At 38.7% G+C, this 27,943-nt stretch overlaps 1 protein-coding gene across 5 annotated transcripts in view; it reads left to right on the top strand.

Moving 5' to 3' along the window:
- Nucleotides 1–1,052: 1,052 nt before the first annotated feature.
- The window catches only part of ABI2 (abl interactor 2), a 127,220-nt gene continuing 100,329 nt past the window's right edge, over nucleotides 1,053–27,943 (top strand). For 4 of the 5 annotated variants that reach the window (XM_027873606.1, XM_027873604.1, XM_027873605.1 and 1 more), the window contains exon 1: nucleotides 1,053–1,286. In XM_027873606.1, coding sequence (XP_027729407.1) covers nucleotides 1,170–1,286 — 117 coding nt within the window. In that variant the 5' untranslated portion in view covers nucleotides 1,053–1,169. The remainder of the gene's footprint in view (nucleotides 1,287–27,943) is intronic. The other variant, XM_027873607.1, reaches the window with a different exon arrangement.

Genomic DNA, 27,943 nt, shown 5'->3' with positions numbered 1-27,943 from the left:
TGCTCTATGACCCTGGGCAAGTCACTTAAGCACTGTTGGCCTCAGTTTCCTCATCAATAAAATAGGGATAACAATAGCACCTTCCTCCCAGGGTTGTTGTGAGGATCAAATGAGACAATAATTGTAAAGCACTTAGCAAGGTTCCTGGTACACTGTAAGCACTATATACAAATGTTAGTTATTGTGATTAGGAGTGTGTCAGAGCTGGGACAGGAACCCAGATCTCCCCAGTCTAAGGCTTTTCCCTTTCATCAGGCTGTCCTGAGGTCGTTAAAGCTAAAGGGCATGTTTAGGAATTTCCCCCTTTTCCCCATGATATGGGGGTTTAGCCTCTTTAACTTTGACTCTACATGATACCAAAGCGAAAGAGATTTTCATGGAAAGTCTGTATGGAAATGTCATCGAATTTGGACCCTGAGGATTTTGGGGATTTGAATCCTGCCTCTGACCCATGCCTGATTTGGTCAAGTCACTTTCATTGCGTGGGCCTCAGTCTTCCCTTCGATAAAATGGATGGGATGGGTTCTTCCAGTTCTTCGACTTACGAAGTGCTGAAACCACAAATGGGAAGTGGATTCTGAGATTTCCATGAGAAGGTATGGGGAAGGGGGTGGGAAGCTGGGGGCTGCTTTCTTAGGCTGTTTGGGATGGCGCTGTGAGGAGAGAGAAGATGCTCAGAGACTACCCCGTGGCTTGTTGGAGAGAACGACCCCCGGAGAGCACAAAACGAGGAGGGGGAGGAGGAGGGGGGAGGGACAGGGAAAGAAGCACTCCCTTCCCTCCACCTCCTGCACCCACCAAGGGTTAATCGAGCGACCCAAAGACCCGTGCGCATCGCGGGCTCCCGCCTCCTCCCGTTGCTAGGAGACGCCGGAAGTGGAGGAAAGGGGGCGGGGGCTGGGAATCGGGCTTTCAGGCCCTAGGGTCGGGAGCCGGGAGCGCAGGGTGCTGGAGCGCGTGCCTCCGCGCGCGCCCCCGTGACCGGCCCCTCCCCCTCCCTCCCTCCCTCGCTCGCTCGCTCGCGCCCCCCTCCCCACCTCGCGCGCAGCAGTGGGTGTTTCTGGTTCTTCGCGAGTTGCCGCCGCCGCCGCTCCTCCTCTCCTGTCTTGGGTTTCCCTGGTGCCGCCGCCGCCGCCGCCGTTCAGTGTGAGGAGGAGGAGGATGTGAAGATGGCGGAGCTGCAGATGCTGCTGGAGGAGGAAATCCCGGGGGGCCGCCGGGCCCTGTTCGATAGTTACACTAACCTGGAGCGAGTGGCCGACTACTGCGAGAACAACTACATCCAGGTGCCCGGCGTCCCCCGGGCCGCGGCGGGCTGGGGGAGGGGCTCGCGGGGCTGCGGGGGGCGGGCGGGCCAGGGGCCGGGGAGCCTCGGCCGCACCGGGCGGGCAGCCGCAGTGCTCCCGGGGACTGAAGCCGCCTGACGGGAGCGAGCTCGGGGGCCTCCCGGATCCCTGCCCCTCCCCCTCCGCTTCCCTTCCTCCTCTTCCACCTCCTTCTCCATCTCCTCCTTCCCCCTCCTCCTTCATCTCCTCCCCCTCTTCTTCCCCCTCTTTCTGCTCTCTTCCTTCTCCCCCGTCTTTCCCTCTTCTCCTCCTCCTTTCTCCCCCTCCCCCGCCCTTTCCTTCCCCTGCCGCCCCCCGCCCCCCGTCCCTGGCTGCTTGCTTTGGGGCGGGGGCGGGTTGGCGGGGGCTGTGATGGTGGCTGTCGGGCTTTGCCTCTTGGCGCTTCCCCTGGGTAGGGGTGGCACGGTGGGACGGTCCTGGTGATTGGGGAGGGGGTTAGAAGGCTGAAGCTTGGAAACACTTAGCAAACCACGAGTGGATCCCCCACCCGGTGCGTGTGTCATGTCCCTTCCTCCTCATTTCTCCTCCCCCACTCCCAGCCCCCGCACTTGAGGCTTGTCACCGCGTTTGGGATCGTGGGGGAGGCTGAGCGGCATTTTAAACATTCTCGATCACCCCCACCCCCAGTCTCTTTATTTGGTGGATGATTTATTTATAATTCCTATGTTTATTTTTTGCTTTTGGTGCCCCATCCCCTCCTCCCCTCTCCCTGCGCTTTCGATAGTTTCGCGCTGGGGAGATGGATGTTGCTGCTCAGCGCCGTGCCGAACCCCGTTCACTGGGCTCGTGGATTTTCAGAAGGTCTTTTTTTTGGCGGGGGGGAGCTAGCAAGGAAACGGTGGGAAAACACTTGTTTCTTGATGAAAGTTGTAATTTTTTTTTCTCAAAAGGAAAAAAGGGAAGCTGCACTATAAAGAATTCTCTCTTCAGTTACATGATTTTTTTTACCTTTGGGAAGGAACACTGTACATAACTTGACACAAATTATTATGAAAGGAAAGAACTCCTGGCTTCATTTCTTTCAGTTTTTCAACTGGGGGTCTGATTGGACAGTGGGAGACAGTGAATCCGCTCCTGTGATAAAGCATAGGTTTATATAAAAGCACAGATACCTTTTAAAAAGCCTCTTTTCCCGTTAAGGAATGGTTTATTTGGAAAAATTCGTTAAATATAGAATTCCTGAGCTGAGTACCCTTCACTTGCCATATAGTTTGTTAATTTTCAATTACAGGTCTTCCATTTTTCTTTCTTTTCTCTAGGGATAAAGGTGGTAGTGGAAAATGTGTGAAAATGTTTCCTCATTGTTTTTTCCATTCCCTTTGTTCACATTTGTCCTTAACGTTCAGGTGCAATATAAAACTAATACAGAGAAGTTCAAGGTAAAATTTTTTAGGTTCACAAATATTTGGATGATCGTATGTGATTGTAAGGATATGAAAGGATTGTAAATGTGAGGTTTAATTAGTCTATTAGCATATGTAATGACTTTTCACAGTGTTTTGTAGGGAGCATTTCTACTCAAGACTGAATTAAATTTAAACCAAAAGATTTTTCTCACGATCAGAGACAGTTGACAGAAAAGAAGTTCTTGTCAGAATTGGAATTACTGTGCAGTTGCTTTTTTTTCCCAATAGGAAAGTTGTGGGACAGAAGAAATTTCATCCGATAGTGGAATGAAGAGATTTGGTGGATTAGAGGGATATCCTCAGATAGACTGGTACCCACTTTGGAGGAGTTGGTAATATACTATAGAAAATATGTAAATCATCAACGTTTTATGAGGGTCCACTGAGTAGATGGATGGGTTTTGGGATTGGCAAAAAAGGAAAAGATGTCCTTGTGGTCAAGAGTTTATTATAAAGTGAAAATAAAGGTTGGGAAGAGGAAAGAAGTGAATGACTTTTTTTTCCTTTTAGGTCATACCTGCAAACTACACTTCTCTTTATTGAAGGTTACTAGAATAAAAAGTTTTATTTTTTTATCAATTACAGTTGTTAGTGAAAGGTAAACTTTTATGGAATAATAAAGTTAGAAGTTAAATGAGTTATTGATGCTCCAAGAAATCTTCCTTCTCTCTTCATTCCCCTGCCAGTGAAAGAGCTGTACAGTAAATTTTGTACTTTGTCTAGCTAAAGACATTGAAAAAAGATAAATGTAGCTACAAAACATTAAATTATTATCCTGACACTGGTACTCCAGAAATAATTGCTAGATACGTAATCAAAATTCAAACAAACAAAAGACTGTAAATACTTAACAGTAAAGATTTGGAGTCTTTTACAACTAGATCAGATTTTGTTTTATGAAATAAATATGACAGTTTAAAAAATCTTATACAGTCACCAGAGCTCAGTAGCTAAAAATTTTGTCCTTCTGGTTATAAAATGAGGATCTCAGATAAGGCTATGCATGATAGCCTTAGAAAACAGAACATGTGCTTTGATTTCAACTAAAGAGTATGGTTTTGTACTGGTCCTTCCGTATTCTTTGCTTAGTTTCCCTAGTGACCAAAGATTTGGCAGGTGGGGATTGGTGATGAATTGCCATCTAAATCCTTAAGTTCATTTGTTATTAAGCTCTTGCTATATGCACATCACAGCTGTTTTCCAAAGATTAAAAACCATTAAAATCCTTGCCTGATAGAGATTTAAGGGTAGTTTACTAGAGGGAAGATATGACCTGTGCACAATAAGTATGATACAAGATGGACTGTTGAAAAGGCCAAAGAAAGGGGCAGCTAGGTGGTGCAGTGGATAGAGCACAGGCCCTAAAGTCAGGAGGACCTGAGTTCAAATGCGGCTTCCGACCAAACACTTGACATTTGTTAGCTGTGTGAACCTAGGCAAGTCGCTTAACCCCAATTGCCTTTTTTAAAAAAAAGAGAAAGAAAGAAAAGGCCAAAGAAAGATCTGAACAATATACTATAAGAATATTTGAGGAAGGAGAGGTCAGTTTTGGAGCAATCAGGAAAAGGTGGCATCAAAACTGGAATTGAGGGGCAGGTAGGTGGCGCAGTGGGTAGACCACCGGCCTTGAAGTCAGGAGGATCTGAGTTCAAATCTGGCCTTAGACCAAACACTTGACAGTAACTAGCTGTGTGACCCTGGGCAAGTCACTTAGCCCCAATTGCCTTAAGAAAAAAAAACAACTGGAATTGAAGGAGAAGAATTTCAGTAGATCAAGCGAGATTGTTCTAGGTATGGAGATTGGTCTCCATGGACATACAGAAGCAGGAGAATGCAAGTCAGGATCACAGACCAGTTAATGCTCTCTTTTCTCTGGAATTCAAATTCTTTGGAACCTGAAGGGGAATGAGATAGTAATGTGAAGTAAAGAAAGGTATGTTGGACTCCAATTGGAGTCTACAATTCTACAATTATAAGGCTTTAAATGACAGGATAAGGAGTTTGTAGTCTGTCCTACAGGTAGGTAATTGGGAGCCAATGAAGGTTTTTGAGGTAGAGGTGGCATGGTGACAGTGAATCATGAAGATTATTTTAGTTACTATATTGGAGGGGAATAGAGACTCCAGTCAGGAATATTAATTAGGAAGGTGTCATATGAGCTTGTGAACTAAGGTGATGGCCGGGTAAGTATAGAGGAGGGAGTAGATGGAAGATATTAGAGGTAGAATTGACGGGACTTGTCAGGTTATATGATAGGACATAAGACAAGCAGACAATTTCAAGTAAGAGGTTTCAAGCTTTTGTCACTAGGAGATTAGCATGCCATCAACAGTAATAGGAAATCTGAGAAGAGCTTTGTAAGCTAATAAGATAGAAAGTGTTGTAAAGGGGAAATAGTGAGTTGAGTATTTGATGTAATGAATTTAAGGTGCAACAGGATGAACAATTGGATCAGAGGAGAGATTGGGGCTGAATAGGTATATAGGTTTTGGGCAGCTAGGAGGCTCTGTGGGTAGAGTTCTGGGTCTGGAGCTCAGAAGACCTGAGTTCAAATCCTGTCTCAGAGGCTTACCCCCTGTGTGACCGTGGACAAGTCCCTTAACCTGTGCTTCAGTTTCGTTATCTGAAAATGGGAATAATAATAATGTCTACCTCCCAAGGTTGTTGTAAGGATCAAATGAGATAATAATTGTAAAGTGCTTAGCACAGTGCCTATCACATAATAAGGGCTATATAGATATTAACTATTATTAGCTATTATAATCTGCAAATAATTGATAATTGAAGCAATCAGTCAAGCCAAGGATAAGATTACCAAAGTAGAACATATAGAGATAGAATGGGATGGAAGTATAAGCCTTGAGGTGTACCCATAATCAAGGGGGTAGGAAGGAGGAAGATGAACCAGTAAAGAGGACCAATTCAGAGTAGTCATTTTGTTTTGTGGAAAAGTGAATTTCAGCAATGAAAATAATAAACAGAAACTTAGTGATCGATCAGGTGTAATAAGTGGCTATTCATTTTTTGATTGGACAGTTTTTCAGGTTTATGTCAAAAATTCACAAGTAAGATATTTGCAAATTATATAGAAAATATGTAGAACAAATGAGATCAGTATTTTAAATATCCTACTTTAAAAATTTTACATTCTACTTTAAAAAAATGAGAAGAGAAAGGGCAATTATTAGGTTTTGTCCTTTTGACAAAATTTGTACTGTACTGTAACCTCAACTAGGCCTTTCCTGCTACTAGGCAGTTCTACTATATTTCCCTTATCAACTTACTATCCCACTCTCCACAGTAACTCTTCCACACCTTTTCATCCATCTGTCCTCAAACCTCCCTTGGCTCCCTCACTTTGCCTTCCCCTAATCTTTTATCTGGGATCTTTCCCTTATATTTTACAGAAAAACAAATGAAACCATTCACTTTGACCTTCTCTCCTCTTCCTCATTTCAAATGCCTTGCCGACTGTCCTTCACCCCTGTATCATACAATGAAGAGGACTTACTCCTTACCAAGGTTAACAAGTCCTCTACTTGTTCAAGTGATCCCATTCTATCCCATCTCCTCCAACAGGTTACCTTTGTCATTCCCATTCTTTCAGTCTCTCTGTCTGCTGGCTCCCTGTTGCCCCTATCCTGAAAAAAACCCTCACTTGATCCTTTCATCCCCATTAATTATTGCCTTATATCTCTTCTATGACACCTTCCTAACTAGTAACTTTATAGTTTAATTCCTTGAAAAGGCCATCTGTACTAGGTACCCCCTTTCTCTTCTCTTATTCTCTTCACCCTTTACAATCTGACTGTTGACCTTCCACAGAAAATCCTCTCCCCAAAGTTGCTAAAGATTTCTTAGCTGCCAAATCCACTGGCCTTTCCTCATTTTTCTTAATCTCTCAGCAGCCTTTGACAGCACTGATTGCTCTTTCCTCAATACTGTTTTTTTGGGATACCACTCACTACTACCTATCTTATTACTCTTGGGGTTTTTTTTTTTTTTTTTTTGCTGAATCCTCTTCCAGATCATGCACTCTGACCATAGGTGTCCCTCAGGGTTTTCTCCTAGCTTTTCTCTTCTCTCTGTAAACTACTTCATTTGGTGATCTCATTAGCTTTCATGGATTTTATTACCATCTCTATACTAATGATTCTCAAATCTACCTTTCCTACCCAGTCTGTCAGCTGACCTCCAGTCTCTCATATCTAGCTGCCATTCAGACACCTCCAACTGGATGTCCAGCGGACATCTTAAACTCAGTATGTCCAAAACAAAACTCATTATCTTTTCCCCTAAACCCTCCTCCCCTTTCCTATTAGTGTACAGGGCAACACCATCCTCTCATTCCCTCAGTCTCACAAGCTAGGAGTCATCCTGGATTCCTCACTGTCTCTCATTCCTCCTTCTCCATATCCCATCTGTTGCCAAGTCCTGTTGATTTCATCTTTGCAACAGCTCTGAAATATGTCCCCTTTCCTCCTATGACATTGCCACCACTCTGGTGGTGACTCTGATCACCTCATGCCTGATTATTGTGGTAGCCTGCTGAGGGGTCTGCCTGCCTCAATTCTCTCCCCATTCCAGCATTCCAGTCCATCCTCTATTCAGCCATCAAAGTGATTTTCCTAAAGTGCAGGTCTGACCATGTCACCCTCTACTCAGTAAACTCCAGTGGCATTATTATTATCATTATTATTATGGCATTACTGCATCCAGGAGCAAATTCAAAATGTTCTGTTTGGCATCCAAAGCCCTTCATAAGCTATCTCCTTTCTACTTTTCCAGACTGCTTACACTTCACTCTCTATCATCTACTCTTCAATCCAGTAACATTAACCTCTTTGCTGTTCCCCAAACCAGACACTCCATCTCTTGGCTCTGGGCATTCTCTCTGGCTGTCCCCCATGCCTGGAACATTTTCGCTTCTCCATTCTGACTGCTGACTTCCCTGGCTTACTTTAAGTCCCTACTAAAATCTTACCTTCTATAGGAAGCCTTTGCTAACTCTTTTCAATTCCAATGCCTTCCCTCTCTTAATTATTTCCTATTCATCTTGTATACAGCTTGCTTTATATAAATTTGTTGGCATATTGTCTTCCTCATTAGGGTGTTAAGTTCTCTGAGGGCAGGGACTATCTTTTATCCCTTTGTATCTCCAGCAGTTAGCACAGTGCCTGGCAACTAGTAGGTGCTTAATAAATGTTTATTGATCTGATTAAACTTATGACCCATACTTTTTTCTCTGTTTCATGGTAAAACATTTATGAGAGTACCTGGACATGAGCCACACAAGGTAGCAGGCATGGATAGATTGGGATGTGGACTGTTGGAGGAAAATTCTAAATAGATGAGATTACAGAACCATTTGATTACCTGTGTAAAAGCATTTCTTAGTTAGGCATGGTGGCATACCCCTGTAATTTCTACTGGGGTATCAAAGGCAGATCCTTTGAGTTTGGGGAATTCTAAGCTACTGTAGGGCTAGAGCTGATTGGGGGGTCAGTACTAAGTCCAACTCCAGTATGATGAACTGCCCAGAGTGTGTCAGAAAAATGGAGGTCAAAGCTTCTCTGTTGATCAGTAGTAGGATTGGGCCTATGAGTGGCCACTGTATTTCCAGCCTATGCATGATTGGGAGACCTTGTTCTAAAAAAAAAAAAAAAAAAAAAGTGGAGAGAAGATTCCAACAAATCTCAGAGCAATCAGATTTTGACAATTTTAAGGGAAGAAAAGCCTACAGTTAGAACGCATTACAAAATGTTATTTCTCAGTTTAAAGAAGCAATTGATGTTGGTAATTTTAAGATTTTAGTTTTTCACAAAGCAAGGTTACCTAAAAGGCCTTATTTTAACTTCAAAAATCAAATAAACACTATCATGCTGTATTCCTCTGAAATGTGAGGATGAGGAGTTGTAATTAAAACTGACTTATATTATTAAACAGATCAGACTGACTTTTATTTCCTCATCTGGAAAATGAAGGAGTTGACTTAAGTTATTTCTATGGTTTCTTACAACTCAGCATTCTGTAATCTGTATTGTGAGAGAGATATGAACAGCTTCATGAAGGAGGAAGAAGAAATTCAGATGATGTTGGTTTATTACCCTTCATATTAAAAATACTTGCCGATGAGTTGAAACTGAATTTGAAAGGTTGTTAACAAAGAATAATGCCTGTTATTTAGTGTCAAATATTAAATATTCAGAAAAAATTGAGTTCTCTTTCTTGAAGCTCCATTTTTTTTGTGAGGCAATTGGGGTTAAGTGAGTTGCCCAGGGTCAGACAGCTAATAAGTGTCGTGTCTGGTCTGAGACCACATTTGAACTCAGGTCTTTCTGATTCCAGGGCTGGTGCTCTGTCCATTGTGCTACCTAGCTGCCCCCAAAACTCCTTTTTTTTTACTGAAATATTTTGCTTTTTGTATCATGTCTTTAGCAGATTTCTCTGGGAAGTTTGTATTTGCTAACAAATATCTCGACATCAGGATTCAAAGGCATATGTAGATAGTGTTTAGATTGATCCTATACTAGGTAAAGAAAATTATTATTTTTCTGTGGATGGCATGTCAAATCTCACTTTCACAGAACAGGGTGAGACCAAAATTACAAATGTGGATTTTTCCAGAAAGAGAAATGAGCAAATTGGCTCCAGATCTTTTACTATATCTGTTTCTGAACAATGGAAGTAAAACATGTTGGTGGTCCTCCTTTCCTTTTTCACTTATGTACTAGGATACTTCTAGATTTATTAAAAATAAAGCATAATAAGTATTACTCAGATATTTTCTTGTTATAAAATAATTTTTAATATGTTTGGATCTGAATATTTCTGTAGAGGTGAAAAATATGGAGGAAGGTCCTTTTTTAGGGGATTTAGTGTAAAGATTCTTCCTAAACAAATGAATCTGTAAGTCCTCAAAAAATTGGAGAGGGAGGGTCATGTAAAAGTGGGAGTCTTATGACTATTGTTCCATATGTTCTAAGAGTTATATTTACATTCATTTTACATTTTCCTCTTTTCCATCCAGAGTGAAATGGTACCTCAGTGGGGAGCTTTTGGGGCTAAACTCTGAACTCTGGATTTGACTTTTCTCTGCTTTTCCTGCTGTCCACTAGTTCAGTGCTCCAGGATTTGCCACCATTCTGATCTTCTAATTCTGTATCATATGCCATTGAAGATAATTTTTTTCTGTCTGCCTTATAGAAAGTCAAAGTTCTTGCTGTCCTCTTCTTTCTTGTTCTGTTCCTGTAAGACTCTTATCCAAGATCTCACAAACAAGTCTGCTGTCCCCTGAAGTGTTCCTTATAATAAATTTCTCCTCTTTATCTCTCCATGTCTCTTAACTACTTTACTTCAGTAGATCGAGGATTCATTGCTATAGGTACACCATTAATACAGATAACTACCCATTCACATTTTATCTTGTTATATCCTTGTCCAGGTCTACCCAATATTCTGCTGTCCTTACTTGAAATCTCCTTATGCTGTATTGATTCAGAGACTCTCCATCTTCAGAGTTTGTCCATCTTCTTACTATGTAATTGACCCAACTTTTTCACGAATCATACATGTTTATGATCATCTTTCCTCTTGCACAATTCTTTGTTGGTAATATGTTACAATTTAGTCATTACTACCATATGTCTCTCTTGTCCTCTGGGTGATTTTCAACTTTAATTATTTGGAGACTGTAGTATTCCATGAGTTGGAGCCATACAACATCACTGAAGAATCTTTATGCTATAAAGATTAGCCTTTCTTTCAGGGAAAAGCTTGGGATCATTAAAAGCATTGTGAAATTTTCCAAAGGCAATTCAGCTTCCTCTTCCCCTGTTCAGTTCTGGACCCAGTTCATTGGTGATCCACAATATCTCCCCAATATATGCATTCAGCTGTACAGTCACAGTGTGGACAATAAACATTATTCATTTGCTTGTTTTTTTCTTGTATATATAGTGCAGACTCTTTTGAGTGATTATGAATCTCATTTGGGAGACTTTAGTATCTGGCCAAAACATTCAGCATAGATGTAAGGAGTACATTTGATGCTACAGAGCAGGGGTTTTTAACCTTTATTATACCCTAGACTCCTTTGGCAGTCTGGTGAAGCCTACGAATCCCTTCTCAGAATAATGTTTTTAAAAACACAAAATAAAACACGTAAAATCACAAAGGAAACTAATTGTAGTTTTATTTGTGCATGTATATGTTTATACACACACATAAAATTCGAGGACCTCCCAGTTAAGAACTTTTGCTAAAGAGGTTTTTTTTGTTTTTGTTTTTTGACTGAAACTGTGATTTCATTGGTGTAGGGAACTTATAGTTAAGAAACTCCTGGTGTAGATCCATAATTGCTTTACAGTTTATAGTTGTAGAATGTTCCTGGGGGGTCTGAGAGCTTAAGTGTCCTGCCTGGGGTCACTCAGCCAGTATGTGCCATAATTGGAACTTGAACCCAAGTCTTCCCTACTCTGAAGCCACCTCTCTACATTGTCATGCTATGGGTATGCTTTTCCTCCTTGTTTAGTTACACTAATTCTTCTTAAGAAGTCATCTGAGTACTGTGCTTCAGTGGCTGTTAATGTTAGATATTATGAATGAATTTCACCTCCAGAATTTCTAAAATCTTGACTTCCCAACTCTCTTTTCAGTACTCTGCAGCTCATTTTCCACTTTCCGTCTTTAGTTCTGCTTGGGAAATCAGTTGTCCTTCCGAGGATAAGCCAGTCACCTGAAATCTCATCATCATGCTGTTTAACTCAGCCTTGAATACTCAGTACCTTCCTAATTTCCCCCAGATTCTTCTAGCCTTCTTTCATAAAGGGCAGGGATCTGGACTTTATGCTTAGTCTCTAGTTAACTTCTTCAGCACTGCCTGGTTTGAACATCATTGAATAGATGTGCTAGGTACTCCTTGGTGTCCTTCTCTTAACTCCTTCCAGCTTTCTTTTGTGTGTTGTCTTCCTGTATTAGATTGTAAGCTCCTTGAGGGTAGGGACTGTCTTTTTATGTGTACCCTCAGTGCTTACCACAGTGCCTGGTGCATAGTAGGTGCTTAAAAAATGTTTATTGAATTGAGTAGTGTAACAATCTACCAATATTCCTTCTATAAGTGTGGGTAAGCATGATAATCTGTCTTCAGTTGTGTGGTTTATGTAGTTCAGAATCACCATACCTATATGTGACAGTTATAAAAGATAGGATTCTCTTGTACTGATGCATTGGATGTGATTTAGCTAGCTTCTGTTTTTCTCATAGTTTAAAAGGATATGATTTTGTGCAGTGTTAATAAGTTTTCATTTTGACAGTTGAACTGGAATTGCTTGATATCAAATCTTTTGTAAATGTTTGAATGTGTGGTAGCTTTTGGAGCAGGCTAAAGAATCATGGACTTTTAAGATATCCAGAGTTGAATTTTTCATCTGAATGACTTTATCTGTTATATAAAAGCTGTTTGCTCATCAGTATAGCTTAAGGTATGTGGTTGCATTCTTGGTTTTAACTAAAACTGCTTAGTGGAGATTGAAATAACTAGAACTTGTGAATCTCATGTTTTTCAAGACTCTTGCACTATAATTTACAAGTTTATTTTTCCTTTATGCAACACATTTTTTCTGTCTCTAGTACCTCTTTAATTTAGGCTACCCTACATGCTGCTGTTTGTACTTTTCTTCTGAAAACACTACTTCTGTTCATTTTCCCATGATAAAAATACATCATCTTATATACAGGAAGGTCGATATGCTTTAGCCATGAAGGTCTTTGATCTGATCTCAATGTATTTGTTTAATATTATTTCCCAGCATCCTTCCACTAAAGCCTTCAGTTCCAGCCAGACTAGTCCTCTAAACATACTTTGCTTATATTGAATTTTTTGCTTTTGTTCAGTGTTTCTTTTGACATGTGTCCCCTTCTCCATCAAAATCCTACCTATCCTTTAAAGACCTGCTCAAGTCCAACCCTTTTCTCTAAACATTTCCTGATCATTTCTGCTCACATTAATTTATCATTTCTTTGAATTTTAGAAGCCTTTAATGACTGTCACTTAGCCCTAACTTGTTGTCTTAACATTATTTAACTTTTCATGGTGTGAATATCTTGTCACCTCAACTAAATTTTAGTTTCTTATGACCTTATCTTAGACAACTTTGTTTCTTCCTTGGAACCTAAATATCATTCTATATATGTGATAAACACACTCAGTAAATATTTGTTGAATGAAATTGAGAAGTATAGTAGATGTAAATAGAATTATAAAAATGAGAAGAAATCTCTTTAAAAGAAGCATGGGCATTTTTAATCTGTTCTTCATATTTTTTTTTATATTCTTCCAGCACAATTGATGGATAGCGAGCTGATCTCAGTCAGAAAGACATGGATTTAAGCTCCTTTATACTGGCCGTGTGATTTTGGGCAAGTCATTGAACTTCTCAAGCTTTCAGCAGTTCTCTAAGACTTTATATATTTGCCAGTAGGATTTATGGGAGAAATTTCCAAATTGGGAAGTTTTCCATATTCTGATAATATCACAGGTGTAGACTAAAAGAAAAATGGATAATTTTGATTACATTAAATTAAAAAGGTTTTGCACAAATGGAACCAGTGCAGTCAAGATGAGGAGGAAAGCAGAAACTGGAAAAACATTTTGTATAGCATGTTTTTGTGATAAAGGCCCAATTTCTCAAATATATAAAGAATGGAGTCAAATTTATAAGAATATGAGTCATTCCTCAACTGACAAATGGTCAAAGAATATGAGCATTTTCAAAAGAAATCAGAGCTATCTATAGTCATATAAAATGCTCTAAATTACTATTCATTTGTGATTGAAATGCAAATTAAAATACTTTGAGGTACCACCTCACCCCTTCAGATTGGCTAATGTGATGGAAAAAGAGAATAACAAATGTTGGAGGGGATGCAGAAAAATAGGGACACTAATTCTTTGTTGGATTTCCAGGCATCCAACCATTCTGTAGAGCAATTAGGAACCATGCCCAAATTTCATACCCTTCCATCACTAGGTCTGTATCCCTTAGAGATCAAAGATAAAGGAAAACGACCAATATGTGCAAAAATAATTTTAGTAGCTCTTTTTGTGATAGCAAAGAATTGTAAATTGAGGGGATGCCTATTGAGTTGGGGAATGACTTAACAAATTGTGATGTATGATTGTGATGGAATACTATTGTGCTGTAGGAAATTTTAAGGGGTATGGTTTCAGAAAAACCTGGGAATACTTATGACTTGATGCAAAGCAAAGTGAGCAGAATCAGAACATTGTACTCAATGACAGCAATATTGTAACAATGATCAACTGTGAATTACTTAGCTATTCTGATCAATACAGTGATCTAAGACACTTCCAAGGGATGTATGATGAAAAATGCTATGCACCTCCAGAATAAGAACAGATGGAATGTGAATGCAGATCGAAGCATACTTTTTTTTTACGTTCTTTATTTTTCTTTATTTTTTGGGGGGGGGTCTGTTTTCTTTTGCAGTGTGTCTAATATGAAAATAGGTTTTACATGACTTCACATGTATAACCTGTATCAAATTGCTTGTCTTTTCAAGGAGGGGGAAGATGAGGGAAGGAGAGAATCTGGAACTCAGAATTTTAAAAGGGGAATGTTAAATTTTTTTACATGTAATTGAGGAAAAAAATGAGGGGCTTAAACAAAGAAATTATTGGAATTATATTCAACTTCACTCTCCATCTCTAACACATTTAAATTTTTAATTGGTTGTATGAAATGGTTAAATTTGATTTAAACATTTGACCAAATTGAACTCCCTTGAGTTAATATTATTATTCTTCCTTTACACATTACTTTGTTTTAAGTTATTTTTGAGTTTTAAACAGAGACATCTTATTGAATATTTGGATAGGGAGGGAAAAAGTGTTTATTAAGAGCCAGGCATTAGTTATTAATGTAACAATTAATATTAATGTGCCAGGCTTTGGTCTATAAGTACCTTACAAGTGTTATTTTATTTTCTCAACAACCTTGAGAGGTAGGTGCTATTATGATCTCCATTTTACAATTAAGATAACTGAGGCAGACAAGGATAAGTGACTTGCTCAGCCAGAGTCACAGCTGGTAAGTGTCTGAGGCTTGGTTTGAATTCAGGTCTTCCTATCTCCAGGCTCAGTGCTCTGTCTGCTGAGCCTCCTAGTTGCCTTTGATTACTGATAAATGAAAGAATTAAGATTTTATTAAGTGATTATGTATAGAACCACTGTGCTACGTGCCGATAATACAAATGCAAAAGTAAGATGGTCTCTGCTTTATGGGAGCTTTCATTCTTTATTTTTTTCTTTTTGTTTTTCTTTTTGTTTTTTTCTTTTTAATGAGAACATGAAGTTAAGTGACTTGCCCAGAGTCACTCAGCTAGTAAGTGTCAAGTGTCTAAGGCCAGATTTGAACTCTGGAGCTTCCATTATAATGGGGAGAGACAATACTTATTGAAGGTTTCAACTACAACTCAAATGGAAGGAGAGTCTCGTAGTCTTTAGGGTACATTTACTATGAGAACTAAATTATAGAGATCCAGTAGTTATAGTTTAAAAATGTATAAGCCATTTAAGAGTAGTACTATTTCAACATAGATGAAATAGTAAAAAAAAATGCAAATTTATTTAAAGGAAGGAATGAGCTGACTTTTTAGGGGTCATACTATATTTGTGTTTACAGTGACTTAAACTCTGTGCTCCTCATCATAGAGTGGTAAAGCTGAAAGGGACTTAGCTATTAAGTCTAACAACATCTCTCTTTACAGAGGATCAAATGGAGCCCCAGAGGTTAAGTGAGTTGTGATAGAAATTTAAGTCCCTATAATTTTCTTGTCATTTTGATTATCAAGCTGCTTCACCAAACTGTTAGCACTTATTGTAAGGACAGTTTTATTTTGTTTGTTTATTTGTTCCTTATCTAGTTTTGAAAAAAAAAGTTATAAGATCTTTACAGATGTTGGTCCATGGGTTTAAAAAGTACATAAAAGACTAACTGCTAATCAGCTTTCATATTATTAATAATTGGTGGAAATTATAGTTTTTGTGAGGTGCCAGTGGAAGAAGAGCAATTTATGTCTTTCTCCTAAATAGCCACTGTTGCTTGAAGATAATCTTGGTTTTGGAGAAAGTACTTTATTAACACTAAAAGGACTGAAATTTAAGAATTCCTGGAAGGATCAAGCTGCATGAATTGATGGTGCATTTAGGAAAAGGCCAAGCTCTCTGTGGTTCTCGGGGAGTAAGTGACTTATATCTTCTGCTCCTTCCTGGGAAAGAGGGCTCATCTTGTTAATATAGAGATGTAATATATATAGATTTATCAAAATAATCTCTAGGCTCATGCACCTCTGACTGGGAAACCCTGCCCTCTCTTGGTGCTGCATTTCAGTTTCAATGGACCGTAATCACCCATAAGGCAAAGAAAATAGAGATCATAGGATGAAAATATTAATTTCAGTATAAAATTATATTTTTTTGCATCACTTGATGCACTGATAAATCTGGAAAGTTGAAATGGTCTTATTTGTAGGATGGGACAAGTTTAGGAGGAGGGGAGCTCGTTAGTTCTGGGGGAATGGAGTAGTAACATATGGATGAAAAATCTCAGAGATTATATTCATGTTGTAAAAAGAAACAAAAGAAAAGGCTACATTTAATTTGCCTTTGGTACCATAGACTCCTGATAAATTTTTCAGACTGTGGGTGGCAAATATTTAATCAGATTGAACAATCTTATGATATTTGTATTTCTTGAGGTTTTCCTCCCATTTAAGTTTTTAGTGATTTTAATCAGAAACTATCTTCAAATGTTTTGGTTGCAAATTAGAATTTAACATGAGAAGAGTCATAGAAATCCAGTGAGTTGTAGAACTGAATAAAAAATCAGCAAATTTTAACCACAACTACCACTAGGGTCATGGTTAAATGTCAATATGCAATTGTTACATAATTCAAGAGAACAGATTAAGTTCAATGGATATTACAAATCATCTAATCTAATATCTTCATTTTACAGATTAGGAAACTGAGGCCCCAAAAGATTAAATGATGTGCCCAAGGTCAGACAGGTAGTGACAGTGCTGGGATTTGAATCTATCCTCTGATTCCAAAGCCAACAATGTTTGTTCCAGATAGCCTTAGACTTCTATATACCCTAGAATGATCACTGAGAGATTACGTTACTTTACCATGGTCAGGCACAGTGCGTCCAGCCTGGGTTCTGATTGAACCTAATCTTAGCCTGCTCCCACCTCTCCCATTTCCCCAAACTCCCAGCTGCCCTTCAGGAGCCTACACAAGTAATCTTGCTTACTTCTCACCTCATAAGTGTGTATGAACTGTTAATAATCTAAGGTACTGAAGAGTTATCAATAAGCTTTTATTCCCATTGGACTCCCTAGTTTATCCTTGAACTGCAGAGAAGAGGATAACAGATTTGAATTAACCTTGATGATAGATTAGTGATGATATTGCAGTGAGTCTGCTTTAGTGGGGCTAGCAGCAAGCAAAAGTAGACAGTCCACCGTGGCCACAACGTTGTGTGTGTGTGTGTGTGTGTGTATGATTTTAAAAATCTAATGCCTGGTGCTCTGAGATACCCCCCCCTCCCCTTCATGTTTATTCTTTGATAGAATGGATTGCCATGGGGTATTTGTTTTATGTATTTTGCTTACTTCTTTTGCATTGTATTCATGAAGAGAGACCATGTACACTTTAAAAAAAGGTTTTATTAATGTTCTCTTCTATCATTTCCCAATGACCTCTTCCCTTTTCCATAAAAGCCTTCCTTTTAAAAAATAATTGCTAAGACTATATACAGTTAAACTCAACTTGTGTTATTGACTCAGTTGTGCCAAGCTAAGGTGATTAGGGTCCATTAAAACTGAAATGTAGCACTAAGAGAGGGCAGATTTTTCTAGTCAGATGTGCATGAGCTTAGGGATTAATTTGATAAATCTATACATACTACATCTCTATATTAACAGGATGAGCCCTCCTTCCCAGGAAGGAGCAGAGCTAGGGAAGATATAAGTCACTCACTCCCTGAGAACCATAGAGAGCTTAGCCTTTTCCTAAGTGAACTTTGGTGTTGGGTGGAATGCACAATCTTTGGCCTAATAATGGTATTATCCATGCTTGGTCCTCATCAGTGACTTGGTTAGTGAACTGTTAGAAGCAGCATCTCCTGATGATTACAAATTAATATACATCCATACCAAAAAATGAAACCATTTGTTCACTTTGAAAAACTTATTTTCCTGTGGTTTATACCCTTTTCACCTCTGTGCCTTTTGCTGACATTTTGGGTCTGAAGTCTTCCTTGCAGAAACTCTACTCATTTTCTAGAAATTTGGTGCTTTAGGCCTTAAGAACAGACAGAAGTTCAAATACAATTCCTAATGAATACACAGAAGATGAAGTCTCAAAGCTTGATTGAGTCTTAAGTCATCTAGTTCAATTTAGCACTATGCAGTACAATATACATACAAAAATAATTCTGTTAGCTTTTAATAAGTACTTTTAGCTTTTTTAAAAAATTTATTTATTTTTTAGTTTTCAACATTCATTTTTCTAAGATTTTGAGTTTCAAATTTTTTTCCTTTTACCTCCCTCCCCTCCTCTTTTCCCCTCCATAAGAGGCAAGCAATCTGATATAAGTTATACTTGTACAATCATGTTAAAGATATCTCCACATTAGTTATGTTGTGATATAAGAATCAGAACAAAAGGGAAAAACCACAAGAAAGAAAAAACAACAAAAAAAAGTGAAAATAGTGTGCTTCAATCTGCATTGACTCCATAGTTATTTCTCTGGATGTGGATAGCATTTTCCATCATGAGTCTTTTGGAATTGTCTTAGGTGATTGTATTGCTGAAAAGAGCAGCATATATATACATACTACATCTCTATTGAAGTTGGTCATTGCACAGTGTTGCTGTTACTGTGCACAGTGTTCTCCTGAATGTGTATGATATTCTCCTGGTTCTGCTCACTTCCCTCAGCATCAGTTCATGTAAGTCTTTCCAGATTTTTCTGAAGTCTGCTTGGTCATCATTTCTTATAGCACAATAGTATTCCATTATATTCATATACCACATCTTGTTTAGCCATTTCCCAATTGATGGGCATCCCTTCAATTTCCGATTCTTTGTCACCACAAAAAGAGCTGCTATGTTTTTATACATGTGGGTCCTTTTCCCATTTGTATGATCTCTTTGGGATACAGCCCTAAAAGTGCTATTACTGGGTCAAAGGGTGTGGACATTTTTATAGCCCTTTGGGCATAGTTCCAAATTGTTCTCCAGAATAACAGAATTTTTTTAAAAAGGAAAAGGAAGAATAATGAAAACTAATGAGCATATCTGATGTTATATGCAGTGTTCCATACTTGTGTATCCCTCACCTGCCAAGGAGTGGGAGCTGTTAGTTTTATTCCTATTCTGTTCATTCATAGTTGTTTAATTAGTACCCTTAGCTACATCCTTAGAACTCTTATAATTTCTGCTGGTATCCTAACACACAGGAACTTAAAACTGTTAATCAAGTATATGCTTTTTAGAAACTCTTAGCAGTTCTATGAGGTATCCTCAAGATCTTTTAAAATGTCCTTAATGACTTGAAAATTGTTTCTTGTCTTTGAAATAAAGTGTGAACTGCCCACATTAGGTACAATAACTGTAAACAAAGTGTCAAGTAGCCCTATTATCTTCAATAAGCACTTATTAAACATTTCCTAGAAAACTTTGGGGAAGCCCTGTGGTCAGCTCAATGATTTTGAATGCCTCTGCCTACAGGAAAATTTATTGAATCATTTTAGGTATGTGTTTTTTTTTTTTTTGAGATTTGGTTTAAGATAACTGGTATTTGAAGTCATTCTTTTTTTCCAATTTATTTATTTATTTATTTTTAGTTTTCAGCATTCACTTCCATAAGATTTTGAGTTCTAAATTTTCTCCCCATCCCTCCCTTCCCCCCACTCCATGATGGCCTGCATTCTGATTCCCCCTTCACCCAATCTCTTCTCCTTTCTATTACCCCCCTCCCCTTCTCTTATCCCCTTCCTCTTCTGTTTTCCTGTACGGTAAGATAGATTTCTATACCCTATTGAGTGTGTATCTTATTTCCCAGTTGCATGCAGAAACAATTTCTAACATTCGTTTCTAAAACTTTGAGTTACCAAATTTTCTCCCCTCCTCCCTCCCCACCCACCCTTATTGAGAAGGCAAGCAATTCTACATAGGCTATACATGTGCAGTCATGGAAAACACTTCCATAATAGTCATGTTGTAGAAGACTAACTGTATTTCCCTCCATCCTATCCTGCCCCCCATTTATTCTATTCTCTCCTTTGTCTCTGTCCCTCTTCAAAAGTGTTCTGATTACCCCCTCTCCCAATCTGCCCTCCCTTCTGTCACCCCTCCCTCTCTTATCTCCTTCCCCCTACTTTCCTGTAGGATAAGATAAGATTTCCATACCCAATTGAGTGTGTATATTATTCCCTCCTTAAGCCAAATCCAATGAGAGTAAAATTCACTCATTCCTTCTTACCTCCTTCCTCTTCCCCTCCATTGTAAAAACTTTTTCTTGCCTTTTTTATGTGAGATACTTTACCACATTCTACCTCTCCCTTTTCTCCTTCTCCTTATACATTCCTCTCTCACCCCTAAATTTTGTTTTTTAGGTATCATACCTTCATATTCAACTCACCTTGTACCCTCTGTCTATATATGTATTCTGTCTACCTACCCTAATATTGAGAAATGTCTCAGGAGTTACAAATACATCTTTCCATGTAGGAATGTAAACAGTTTCATAAATCCCTTATGATTTATTTTTCCTGTTTACCTTTTCATGTTTCTCTTGAGTCTTGTATTTGAAAGTCAGTTTTTCTTTTTAGCTCTGGCTTCTCAAGAGTGCATTAAATTCCTCTATGTCATTGAATGTCAGTTTTTTTCCTCTGATTGATACACTCAGTTTTGCTGGGTAGGTGATTCTTGGTTTTATCCTAGCATCTTTGACGTTCAGAATATTATATTCCAAGCCTTCTGATCCCTTAATGTAGAAGCTGCTAAATCTTGTGTTATCCTGATTATGTTTCCACAATACTTGAACTGTTTCTTTCTGGATGCTTGCAATATTTTCTCCTTGACCTGGGAATTCTGGAATTTGGTTGTAACATTCCTGGGTGTTTTTCTTTGGGGATCTCTTTTAGGAGGTGATTGGTAGATTCTTTCAATTTCTATTTTACCCTCTTGTTCTAGAATATAGGGCAGTTTTCCTTGATAATTTCTTGAAAGATGATATCTAGGCTCTTTTTTTTTAATCATGGCTTTTAGGTAGTCCAACCTTGATCTATTTTCCAGGTCAGTTGTTTTTCCAATGAGATATTTCACATCGTCTTCTATTTTTTTTCATTCTTTTGGTTTTGTTTTGTAATTTCTTGATTTCTCATAGAGTTATTAGCTTCCATTTGCTCTATTCTAATTTTTAAGGAATTATTTTCCTTAGTGAGCTTTTGGACTTCCTTTTCCATTTGGCCAATTCTGCTTTTTAAGGCATTCTTCTCCTCATTGGCTTTTTGGACCTTTTTTGCCATTTGGTCTAGTCTATTTTTTAAGGTGTTATTTTCTTCAGTATTTTTTGGCGTCTCCTTTAGCAAGCCGTTGACTTGTTTTTCATGATTTTCTTGCATCACTCTCATTTCTCTTCCCAGTTTTTCCTCTGCTTCTCTTACTTGATTTCCAAATCCTTTTTGAGCTGTTCCATGGCCTGGAACCAATTTTTATTTTTCTTGGAGGCTTTGGATGTAGGAGCTTTGACTTTGTTGTCTTCTTCTGGTTGTATGTTTGATATTCTTTGTCACCAAAGTAAGATTCTGAGTTCTGAGTTTTTTTCCTCTGTTTGCTCATGTTCCCAGCCAATTACTTGACTTTTTTTTTCTTTCTTTTTTTTTTTTGGCTAGGCAATGAGGTTAAGTGACTTGCCCAGGGTCACACAGCTAGTAAGTGTTATGTGTCTGAGGCCGGATTTGAACTCAGGTCATCCTGACTCCAGGGCTGGCGCTGTATCCACTGCGCCACCTAGCTGCCCTTAATTACTTGACTTTTAAACTCTTTGTTAAGGTAGGGGTCAGCTTCCAGTGTGGAGAATGTACTGTCCCAAGCTTCAGGGGTTTTGTGCAGCTATTTTCAGAGATACTTTTAGGGACCGGTAAATTTTCAGTTCTTCCAAGGTGGTATGATCAAAGGCGAAGTGTTTACTCCTTTCTTGACCTGTGCTGTAGTCTATGAGTGACCACAAGCAGTCTTTTCTGCCTTGAAACTATGAGGAGGATTCCTTCTTTACCACCACTAACTTCACCATGCCAACGTTTCTCCTTGCCCCAAGACCATCACCCATCACTGCAACCCAGATCCAAGCACGGGCAAAGCAAGAGAATCCTGCCTTAGCATCAGCAAAGAGATCCCTGCAATCCCCTTCTGATCAGGTGCTTGCCCCCCCCCCCCCCCGGTCTGTGGCCTGAGTGCTCCAGCCCTGGGACTGTGCCAGAAGACCAAGCTCTTCTCTCACCCAGGTCAGACAGACCTTTCCTACTGACCTTCTAAGGTGTCTGTGACGTTTGTGGGTTGAGAAGTGTGGAAACCACTACAACTGCTAGTGATTCAGTCCTCTGAGGCCTGCTTCAAGTTCACTGAGGCCCTCAGTCTTTGCCTGTGTGGACCATGCTGAATTGCGTTCCTCTCCCAGCCTAGCACAACAGTCCTTTCTCATCAACCATCCTGGTTGTCTTGGGCTGGAAATTTGTTTCACTCTGTCTTTTTGTGGGTTCTGCTGCTCTGGAATTTGTTTAGAGCCATTTTTTTATAGGTATTTGGAAGGGTTTGGGGAAGGGCTCAAGCAAATCACTGCTTTTTCTCTGTCATCTTGGCTCCGCCCCTCAAAAACACTTAACATCCATTTAAAAATTTTTTTGAGTTTCAAATTCTCTCCCTCTTCCTCTACCCCATTGAGAAGTCAAGTAATTTGATATAGGTTATACATGTGTGGTCATGGAGGACATATTTCCTTGTTAGTTGTATTGTGAAAGAAGAGACAGATAAAAAAAAAAGCCAAGAGAAATAAAGAAAGTAAAGAAAAGGCATTCAGACTCCATCAGTTCTTTTTCTGGTCATGTATACTATTTTTCCTCATAAGTCCTTCAGAATTTTCTTGGATCATTCTATTGTTGAGAACAGCTTAAGTCATTCACAGTTGATCATCATATAATGTTGTTACTGTATACATTGTCCTCCTGATTGTGATCATTTCACTTTGTGTTGGTTCATACAAGTCTTTCCAGGTTTTTCTGAAACTACACTTCTCATTTCTTATAGCACAGTAGTACTCCGTCATAATGATATGCCACAACCTGTTTAGCCGTTCCCCAGTTGATAGGCATCTCCTCAATTACCAATTCTTTGCCACTTCAAAAAAACCAGCTATAAATATTTTTGTACATATAGGTCCTTTTTTTTTTCTTTGATCTCTTTGGGATATAGACCTAATAGTGGTATTGCTGTGTTAAAGGTTTTGCAGTTTTTATAGCATGGTGTCCAGGAGAGCTACGAAGTCAGCTGTATGAACTTTGACAAGCTGTTTAACCTCTCAGTGCTCTGGACATCTTTGTAACATGGAGACTCTTAACCTGTTTTGTGGATCCTTTTGGCAGTCTAGTGAAGCCTAGGGACCCCTTCTCAGAATCATGTTTTTAAATGGATAAAATAAAATACATAAGATCACAAGGGAAACCAATTACATTGAAACATACAATGTGTAGACTAGAACACTGATCGCTGATGATACAGAGACAGGTTTTATAACTGCCACAGTTTTGAAATGGTAATAAATATAAGCAATATTTTGAAATACCTGCAACACCTGTAATGTAATATGATAATATTTGTGATTTTTGTTGGTGACAAAGCTACATGTAATTTTTGTAATTTTTTTTCACATCTAAGTTCACATCTACAGACTTGGAGTCTGTAGACCCTGGCTGAAGAAGTATAGAGGACTTTTTCTAAGACTTGAGTTGCCAAGAAAGTGCTGACCTGGACTGGTAGAGATTCTTCACTGGAAGCTTCCTGTGCCAATCAAATCATAGGTTCAGGTCCTATTTCTCTCTCTCTCTTTTCCCCTACCTCCATCCCCCCATATCATCATTGATAGAATGTAATCTCCTTGAGGGCAAGGACTGTTTTTGTATTCCCCTTTTCTCTTCTCATCTAGCATGGGCCTTGGCACCTTGGATTTGCCTGAACTGATTAAGACTATCAAACTGCCCCATAGGCTTGTAGGGGGAAGGCAGGGGGAAGGAGAATGTTGTAGCCAGTCAACCAGTGGTTAGGCACGTTTTTTGTTTCAGGCAGGGAACATGTTCACACATCATAAAGAGATCACCCAACTTGTTTGTTTTAGTTGCTGTTTCATAGTTAGTTATAGTAAGGGGTCACTCATCGTGTGCTCCTTAATTTCTGTGATTAGATCTTGAGCTTGTTGGCTGGGAGAGAGAGGTGGTTAAGTACCTTACATACTGTAGTAATTATACATAAAGTTAGGGAATAAATAGAAGTGTTAGATTGCAAAAGTTAATTGAAGTGCTAATATGATTTAAATATACTGTTCTGAGTATATTTCCAAATATTACTAACATATTCAGAATACAAACTGCACTTTTTCTCATTTTATTTTTAATGTGGGAGAAGTGTGTTTGTATGCATAATTAATAAATCTTTTTTTTTTTTGTGAGGCAGTTGGGGTTAAATGACTTGCCCAGAGTTACACAGCTAGTAAGTGTTATGTGTCTGAGGGCAGGTTTGAACTCAGGTCCTTCTGACTCTAGGGCCGGTGCTCCACCTAGCTGCCCCCTCATAATTAATAAATCTGAAAAGATCTGCAGAGAATCTGCTTGCCAGTAACAAATATAAAAAGGTCAAGGAAAGAAACAACCAATGACCTATTTACTTGCTATCATCTGGCAGTGTACCACCCAGGATAGATAATGGAATTTATTTCTTTACATTCAAAAGACTATGATTAAAATTTAAATTGAGTGTATTTATGAAGTACTGTATATTTTAGTAGGGCTTTATAATGTTTTAGATAATCCAAAAGTCTATAAATGAAGTTTGACATCATTAATGCCATGGTATATATTAGAAAATTAGCTGTAGTGATGTTTTAAAAGGAAATGGAGAAAATGTAGAGATTGGTGTATCAGAGACTCAGGAAATGAGAGAAAAGACAAGGTTTACAGAAAAACTTCATAGTTGCAGTCAATACTTGCTATATTGCTTGGACATTTTAGTTTTCTTTGATAGTGAGTAGAACAAGAAAAACAATAGGAAGATCTAAACCTAAAGATTTGAATCCCCAAAATGTAATGGAAGTCCAGCGTTTCTTAGGTAGTATCTTGTCATCATTTGCCATGGCAAAAATGAGACCATTCCTTATTAATGAAATACAGTTTGGGATTAAACATGTCTCCAGGGAAGCCCCTAACTAATTTTCTTTTACTTCTATTGCTTTTTTTTAGGTAAAAGTTCTAGTACCCCTTATGAGCAAGGTAATTGTTTCTTTAAAAACCTTGCTCTTGAGATTCACAGCCTTTTCCCTTTAACTTCACAAGTTATCCTGTCCCCACAGTTTTTATTGTAGTAGAACATATTTAAGATGTCTTTTTTGAGTAATCTCTGAGGAGATCTCTGTATTTAATCTGTATATACTAAATAAATTAGTTACTCATATGTGGTCTCAATTCGCTTGATAGAAACAGAATTACTATTCTCTTTTCAAACTTTCCTTGTTTTCCCTTTAGACCAATTTCATAGGGTCATAGATTTAGAGTTGGAAAGGATTGAGTTGTAAACCGCTTGTTGGACATTTCCAAATAGATACTAGTAGAAGGTATCTCAAACTCAGCATACCCAAAACAGAACTCATTATCTTGTCAGTCCTCCCCTTTCCCCATCTGCCCTGCTTCCAGACTTCTCTGTTACTGTCTAGGGCACCACTGCCCTTCCAGTCACCCAGGCTTACAACTTTGGTTTCACTCTCGATTTCAAGCTGTCATTCATCTCACATAATCATACAGGTGTCAAATGTTGCTACTTCTCTTTCCATGTCTTCTCTTTCATACCTCTCCTCTCTACTCATATAGCCGCCACTTTAGTTCAGGTTCTCTTCACCTCTCCCCTGAACTATTGCAGTAGCCTCCCATTGGGTCTTCCTGCCTCAGGTCCTCCTCACTGCAATTCATCTTTTAAACAGCTGACAAAGTGATTTTTCTACATGTCAGGTTCCCCCTGAAACCTCTGTCTTCTCTCCCCAAGCCCTCCTTCCTCCCCTCAATGGCTGGCTGTTTTTTGTGTTCAGGATTAAATATAAATTCTTGTTTGACATTTAAATCTCTTCACAACTGGCCCTTTCCTACTTTTTCAGTCTTCCTGCACTTCTCTCCTTGTACTCTGATCCACTCATATTGTTCTCCATGCCTTTGTATTGGCTCTGTCCCCATGACTGACATATACTCTCTTCTTACCTCTATTTCTTTGAATCCCTGATTTCCTTCAAGACTAAGTGTAAGTACTTTGTTCTTCCTGAGGCCTATCCTGGTCCCCTTAGCTGTTAATGTACCCCCTTCCATAAGTACCAAAACATATATGCATATGTCCCTTGACCCTGAAGGATGTGTGTTCCTTGAGGGCAAGACTATTTTACGTTTGTCTTTGTATCCCAAGTACTTAGTGAGGGCCTAGCACATAGTCGATGTTTAATAAATAAATAGTTATTGATTAATTGATCTTAGAGGTCATCTAATCCAGCCTTCTTATTTTACAGATGAAGAACTGAGACTCAGAGAAATTAAGTAATTTGTTTCCAGTGATGTCTCTCATCTCTGTGGCTATATCAGTTATGCAATCATATGGAATCTTACCATCTGTGGGAGATATTTTAAAGACTGCATTTTGCTCTAACACTTTATCTTTGACAATAAATAATAAATACAGTAGGATGCTATGATCTTCTACACCTTTTAATCTGATATAGGACTGTAAAGATGTGATTTTTCTCATGTAGAAAATTGTCTTTGAAAGTCTTCCCTTTTGGATTTAGTACCATCTTGTTGGTTCTTTGGTGGAATGGAAATCAGGTGGAAAAAGAGGTAAATGTAGAGGCTGAAGTGTAAGAGGTTAAAGATGAGATAGAGGTAAAGATGAGTGTAAAGATGAGCCTGACTGTGCTGATCCTTGAGGGCATTGGAGTGTAGAAAAGGAATTCCAGATTCCTGGTTACACTGGACTAAGTCCTTTAGAGATGTCATTCTATCTAGGATTGTACCAACTCTCCCACATTATCTAGAATAATTGTCTCTAACATCTTATATAGGACATTTACCACTGAGTTTTCTATGACAGAGGACATTACATCTTTTAATGTAAGGTTTCCCTGCCTGAAATCAGTTCACTTATTTTTATGCCATGGCCAGCTAGATGCTTCAGTGGATAGAGTGCTGGGCCTGGAGTCAAGAAGAAGTGAGTTAAATCTGGCCTCAAACACTTACTAGCTGTGTGATCTTGGCCAAGTCATTTAATCTCTGTTTGCCACTGTTAAAGGAAACGGCAAACCACTCCAGTACTTTTGCCAAGAAAACCTCACCGTCCATGGTGTCATGAAGACTCTGACACAACTGAACTACTGAACAACATATGCCACGGACATATTTCATATTCTGGACTGATTGTTTTCTTTGTTGCTAAGTATATCACTAGTATAATCTTTTTTCGGTCAAAGGGGAAAATAAGCCTCTTTTCCCCTTCTTGTGTGTGTGTAGATCATTTTCATACAAATTTTTTAGTGATAAAATTGTACATATATATACACACATATATATGTGTCTATCCCTTTTTATATCTATGTCTATACATATAATTAAAATTTTTCTCATTCTTTTGTAATGGAATTCCAAAGGGAAAGTCCTCTTTTTCTTTGAGATGTCTTGAAATTTTAGTGTCAAGTGCTTTTAATAATATGTCACCTACATTAAAGAATTTTTGTTAATGTTTTCATTTAGTTCCAACCATCCCTCTTCCTGGTTTAAATGCTTTTGCCACTCAAATATAGTAGT

This window comes from Vombatus ursinus, unplaced genomic scaffold (genome assembly GCF_900497805.2).
Source record: "Vombatus ursinus unplaced genomic scaffold, bare-nosed wombat genome assembly UNPS02014802.1, whole genome shotgun sequence".
NCBI classification, from domain to species: domain Eukaryota; kingdom Metazoa; phylum Chordata; class Mammalia; order Diprotodontia; family Vombatidae; genus Vombatus; species Vombatus ursinus.
The sequence above is the reverse complement of the archived record's forward strand: the minus strand, read 5'-3'. Positions and strand labels throughout refer to the sequence as shown.